At 31.6% G+C, this 6,882-nt stretch overlaps 1 protein-coding gene across 1 annotated transcript; it reads right to left on the bottom strand.

The window, feature by feature from the left end:
- Window positions 1–1,861: 1,861 nt before the first annotated feature.
- LOC137925026 (uncharacterized) lies at window positions 1,862–2,752 on the bottom strand. The gene has a single exon (XM_068768454.1). The coding sequence runs from the start codon at window positions 2,750–2,752 to the stop codon at window positions 1,862–1,864; it is 891 nt and encodes a 296-aa protein (XP_068624555.1).
- Window positions 2,753–6,882: the final 4,130 nt, after the last annotated feature.

Below are 6,882 nucleotides of genomic sequence, written 5' to 3'. Positions count from 1 at the left end.
GTTTCTAAACTAAGTATGATTCTATTTTAAGATAAATTTATAGTTAATTTTTCAAAAGCACCTTTGAATTTTTTCAAAGCCTCAAAAAGCCTCAGTCTGGTTGTCAAAATTTAATTAGAAGAGTATATCGCTGTTCTCACTGAATAGAACGATAAGTCCGAAAATGCAATTTTTCAGGAGAGACGAAAAACTAATATAGCGTATATCTCAAAAAATTTGGCCACGTAGAGCAGAGAAAATATTAACAAGAACACAATTGTATCTATTCCTAGTTTATTCCTTGCTTATCTTTGCTGTATTTGGCTAGAAAATTATGGCCAAAAAATTGACCAGATAAATTGGAGATCGTAGTTTGAACATTTTCAAAAACCTTCCGATGGGGGTGATGATATATGCATGCATTTACAACAATAATTCAAGATAAATACATTTTAAAAACTTTTAAGTTAAACGGTTTTTTGATACCCATATTGTGGTGGTTGTGGAAAAATATGTACCTAGTCCGCCATATTGGAACGGCGTCCATCTTGGATTTTAAATTTTGGCATAATCATCGTGTTTTACTAGTGTAGCCCTTTCATTTGATACCCATATTGAGGGGGTTAAGGAAAATATGTAATCCGCCATTTTGTATCAGCGGCCATCTTAGATTTATAATGTTATTGATTTTATTATATTGTATTGTCATCTAAATTAAATGTGTGTACCAAATTTCAGATCAATCTGACAACAGGAAGGTGCTTAAATTTCAATTTCTAATTTTGATCCAAACAAATAAATTCCGTACGGGTCGAACTAAATAAAACCGTTTAAAAATAAGGTTCTATTTTTACATGAATTTTGATGTAACGATGGTTGATGATGATATAAGGTTCATCATACCAAATTTTATTCAGACAAACTCGCATACTTAAGATATTTGATAGTTTCTATGGAATCATAATTGAATTAAATTTTAGTGCAAACAATTGCATAAAATGCAACTGCAAGGCATAAACTTCGCTTCAAGAACGCCAAGATGACGGGTATTGCCCTGCCCGCATCCATACTTCTCATGACCATATCTATGTCTTCGATCCTAGTGGGAGCCTATTCATTCCGCGTCTGTCATGTTCGCGACCCTATGACCATCAGTGGGCGCTATGTACCCCGCTCATTGCAACTTCAGATACGTAGATTACATACACTACTCCTACTATATTGACTGCTAGAAATTGTCTAACGTATCAAATAGACTTTCTCTCGTGCAGGTCTTTGAAGCTAGTCACTTTATGAAGCCTTCAATAAAGCAATCTAAGAAATCAACCGCTTTCCAATTCGGCGAAATAGTATGTAGTCATTTGTTAAACTAATTATAAAAGGGTAAAATTAATTGAATATATTTGTGAAGGTCATTTAAAGACCAACCTAGTTTTTTGTTGGCTTTTTTAAAATTACAACGAATTTGGATTATTACTTTAGCTTGAATAAAAGTTGAATATTATGCATTTCTAAAAATTTGCACTCTTCTAAGTAAAAAAGGACCAATATTTAGCCACTTCCGCACATGCAGTCGTAGTCGTGCAACAAAGTGCACCGCCCGCCAGTCCGCTGATAAATGTGCATGCGGCAAGCAATGCGAATTACACAACTACCACCGCTAAATCACTCAATACGTGTTTCACCCCTCCACGGGGCATCTTCAGGAGTTATGTTACACAGATTAGTGCCAAACACAGAGTGAGCTCAGTCAGTTACCGTTAAGTAAATTAAGTAATAAATAAAACGAATAAGTTAAAACACTCATATGTAAAAATTTATAATTGTATATCAATATAATTATAACATCAATAAAGTCAGATGAAAAATATTGATAATCCGTTTAGATACTGGACATAAAATAATCATCGGGCGGGCATGGATCGTTCGTATCTATTAACTTGTATCTATATATCTTTCCTTTCGTACCTATTATGATATTATTTTTAGCATCAAAGAACATAGCTGTTATCTTGAAACCAAGCTGTCCGACCTTTATTGGGAAGATACTGCTCGTTGTAAGCCGGTACAGTGAACCCTTCACAGCTATTATTGCTTCGTCGAAATTGTTCAATTGCAGAATATATTTCAACTCCCTTGTAAGACCCTTATATTGTATCGGTTCGAAAAGATCTACAGAGAAAAAGTAAAGTCTACCGTCCACGTATTCATAGAACGCATTCCCTTTTGCATCTAATATAAAGTTGTAAGCCTTTGGTACCTTCTCGTATCTTTTAACAGCTGCTGATCCGTTGACGAATTTGAACACCTCGTGTTGTGGTCCTGTTGTGATATACATTAGATTGTCTGTTTTATCAAAGAATATGTTACGGACATCATCGTCTCCTATAGGTCTGTCTGTTGGTATTTCATTTTTAGATTTATCGTATATTGTCAGACCTTGATTTGTTCCTATATAGATTACATTGTTAGTTACGTCTATACCGACACATTGTCCTACTAGATCATCGGAGATCGGAAGTTCTTGGACACCCAGAGCACCGTATCTTAATAGATGGATCCCTTTCGTGTAGTTCCTCTTGTGTAGCACGAAAAACATGTTTTCGGTTCTCGGGTCTACGACAAGGCCGGTCGCGTAACCATCTATGGTTGCAACGAGTTGTCGTTTATAGAACTCATTGCCGATCTTCGTTTTCTCACATTTCTCTGCCTCGTTAACTGATATGGTAAGGGTGAAGAATGTAAAAGAGACTACACACTGAGTTAAGAACATTTTCGACGCATGACAAATGGTGATGATCCTGTAAAAAAAGAAGCAGAATTAAAATTTGTATTTCGAAGGTATTACTACCTTATGACTGTCTATTTTATATTTTCCCCTTTTTTTGGGAATCTTTCGTACTTTCACACGCTTACAAAGGTACAATTTTGGCTCATTATTTTTTCCAAGTGCTTTTTTATTTCCTCGCTCCATCTTTTTCCCTCACGTTATCTCTCTTTCCTATTCATTCTTGTACCTTTCATACATAGCTTCTTTTACTTCACCAGACTTCTACTTTACAGTATTTATATCATTTTCTATATTTATTTAACGTTTTACAATTCTTTTATTTATTATTTTACTTTTATTATTTATATCTTATGCCTACGTCACATTTTTGCTACATAATTTCTTAGTTATAATTTACAATTTATCTTGTTTTATTAGTATTCTTGTCTTTTAGTATTTTTGGTTTCTTTCCCTATAACCTTTTGACAGTAATCTAGAAAGATCTTTCCTTTTAGTTCATCAATAAGGTTCTGAAGGATGTTCCTTTCTTATATTCTTGGAACCGAAACTGGCATTATGAACTATCTATTTATAAGGTACTGTGTGTTTCCGTTGTGTTACCAGAGATGATCACAATGAAAGGTGATCTGTCACTTCAGGCAATATGTGCAAGCTCGAAGTCGCTCAACGAAACATGTAGACCATTATGCTTGGGATCTCTTCACGAGATCAAATCATAAATGAGAAGATGAAAAAAATGATCGCGTAAGAGAAAATATCTATCTTACGACTTTAGAAAACAAAAGAGTGTTTAATTTGAAAATATTTCCACTGGCGCGCAATCTTCAAGGTTAAAAATGTTCTATTAAAATTGTAAATCTGTTATTTTTACGGTGAATTATTAAAATTGTGTCTGAAGACTCTATAAGATTCGAAAATATATCTATGGTAGGGAATAGTTTAAAAATTCTATTATAAGAAGATCAATATCAACAAATTCTAGATCGAATAAGGAATTAGTAGTTCCGTAGACGAATGAAATATAGTCGTTATAGCCCAGCCGATTGGCGAGTTGAAGTAGCAGTTATAAGTGGTAGTGGACGACCTATAAGAGTGAAAGATATCAATATTTATCTTTGTATCTAGTCTTACATATCTTTTATCTACTGATTTACAATATCAAACTTTCATGTTTTATTCTTATCACTATGTGCTTTTTTCATATCTTGAAATGAAAGCCTACATCACTTTTGACTAGGACTTACAATATCGGTACGATATTTGTCCGGTATTAAAAACCGGTATTTATGTAAAAGTACCGGTATTTTATTATGACATTATACAAAACGCAAGTTATTAATATTATTTCGTAAATACTTTAAATTTATCTATATTTTTTGATTCTTTAATTATATAATGCCATACGAGCCTATTATATATAAAATGTAACAGAGAATTTAATAAAATATGTGCTTTTTTCACTTGCACGTTTTTTTGTATATATATCTACTCCTACTCTCTATGTAATAAAATAAATAATATCTACTTATTTCAAAGCAATATTTATTGGATTTAATATATGTATTATTTGTTAACAAGTCAATATAATAACTAAGGTAAGTAAAAATATAATATAATATACCGGTTTTAATATTATACCGATATTTCAAATTTCAAATATTAAATACCGGTATTTAGATTTTAGTTCGGTATTGTAAGCCCTACTTTTGTCTTAATATATATCTTAATTATAACTTATTAATTAACGACATATATTATTTTTCTTCTATTATTTTATTTCCTATTCTGTGTGCTTGCGATCTATTCTCTACATACAACTAAAAATAAACTAAAATAAACTAATTTAACATTAATTAAGAGTACAGGATAATTGTAAATAGATTTTAAAGTTTTAAAGCCAATGAGGGCAAACGTTTCTGTATCGCAGGACATCCCTGGTAACATTTTTTGATAGAAGCCTTATATCTATAACTTGTAATTTATACATTTAAATAAATTTCAGAAATAAAAACTCACATATTTTATTATTAGGGGGACCGGAAAGTAATGTCGTTTCTGTCGACATATTACAGAAAAACCGATTGATTTGTTACCGCTCCGACATTGATTTTATATACTAGATGGTAGAAGGCTGTTGATAACGAAGGTGAATATATTGTTGATTAGAAATAAAAACTTGTTAAAAATGTTGTCGTGTGAATTTAACTTAAGAAACTGACATTAATTTCCGGTCACGCTAATATATAATAACATTACGTGATTAACATTTATACAGACAGATAAATTTGTCGCCAAAGTGAATATATATATATAAAAATTAGATCATACCTGTGTCGGCTCACTCAGTTGTGGGTGCCGTTAAATCACTCCTAGACACTTTATAAACGTCGCCTGCCATTGTACTAGAGAAGTTTATAAACATAACATTGTTTACAATAGTAGGGCTCTCAGATAAAACCTGATCGTTTTTCTCTTTATGAATAAGAAATATTATATTTAAAGTATAAATACTCCTCCGATTTACACGATACTTGTTTTACACGGTTTTCCAATTTTTGTTTTGTTTTAATAATCGATTTTATTACCATCTCTCATAATGTAAATATTTCTGCTTCAAACATCGAATCGGCACAAATAACTTCGAGTGATGAAAGTGAATTCGAACCTTCGATACCGAAAAAAAGATTAAGAGTAATTTCTGACAGTGATAAAGGATAATAAAACACATTTGGTTATAATTTTTGTTCTTATGTTTAATGTATTATAATTAAATAAAAAAAAACAGTTTTTTCATAATATATTAAATATTTTAACTTGTCTCTGTGTACATCTAAAGATATTGAAAAAAATCACAATTGTTAAATAGCAAAATGATGTATTTTCTGCAAGTTTTTCGATTTTAGATTTACACGTTTTCCTCAGGAACGTATCTACCGTGTAAATCGGGGGATAGGTGTACATAATTTATCATATTTAAATATATAATCATTATATATTAAATATAAAAACGCTACCAAATATATATTATGTGTATATTTATCTAATAATTTTGAATTAATTTTTTTCAGCTGATCGACGCCCACTACAAGGCATACATACAGACGTCAGTCTACCTAATTTGTCTACCTGATCGTGGTCGCCACTCCAGAACCTTCTGGCCAATATGGTCACCGTTTCATGAGCGACGTTGCCCGCCCACTCAAACTTCAGATGGACCATACTTCGAGTAACTTCGGTGATTTTTGTTCTTCTGCATTTATATTGTTTATATGAAATTTTAAATATAATCGCATCACTGGCAACACTTGTATGTTTAATAAACACAAAATAAGCTAAATAAATAGTTATCTTATAATATTTTTTTTTATTTTGAAATACAACATGCCTTCATATAAGAAAAGAATTAAATGAAAATAACTAAGACAGTGATGACGGAAGATGATGAATGTTCATGTTCAACAGTGAACATCTTATGGCTGAAAAGTTTCTATATTTATCTTGGCTATATGTTATATTTTAACGATTAGTAAAGAGAAATATAGGTTATATGTCTCTAGGAACACATATACAATATATGTTAGATTTAAACTACATAATAAAAAATCATATAGATATTTGTAACACCCTGTATGTGTACCATTCTTCGTAGAACACTACGCGAAGTAAAGATGATGTAATCTTTAATATCTATAACAATAACTTTCAATTTTCAATTGATAGACGTCAAATGGCTTTGGATGTCCGATCTCGAAGGGAGTGAGCTGAAAGGGCAGATTCTTTAGACTGTGGTGAGTTCTTCTTTTTTATTTTCTATTAACTACAACAGTTATTCTTATTGCGGAACTTCTTCACCTTTCCACCATCATCTTTCAATATGTTACTAGTAGGAAGTATGCCAGATACCACCATTATACTATGGAATTTCCCTGGAGGTATACAAAGGCGTTCCGTAATAAATTAGCACAAAATAAATATAAATTAATGTAAATAAATATGATATAACATGTGATCTGTGATATTTGAGGAATGAGTAGCGATGAATGAACGGAACGAATGATAGAATATTGTAGAATGAAAGAAGAGGAAAGATAGATCATACGAAGAATGATAGA

Source organism: Battus philenor, unplaced genomic scaffold (assembly GCF_028537555.1).
Source record: "Battus philenor isolate CCGP_79_NKW_IND1 unplaced genomic scaffold, ilBatPhil1.0.hap1 SCAF_25, whole genome shotgun sequence".
NCBI lineage: Eukaryota > Metazoa > Arthropoda > Insecta > Lepidoptera > Papilionidae > Battus > Battus philenor.
The sequence above is the reverse complement of the archived record's forward strand: the minus strand, read 5'-3'. Positions and strand labels throughout refer to the sequence as shown.

Coding starts and splice junctions, on each gene's coding strand:
- LOC137925026 (XM_068768454.1), bottom strand. CDS start 2,752: ATGTTCTTAACTCAGTGTGTAGTCTCTTTTACATTCTTCACCCTTACC.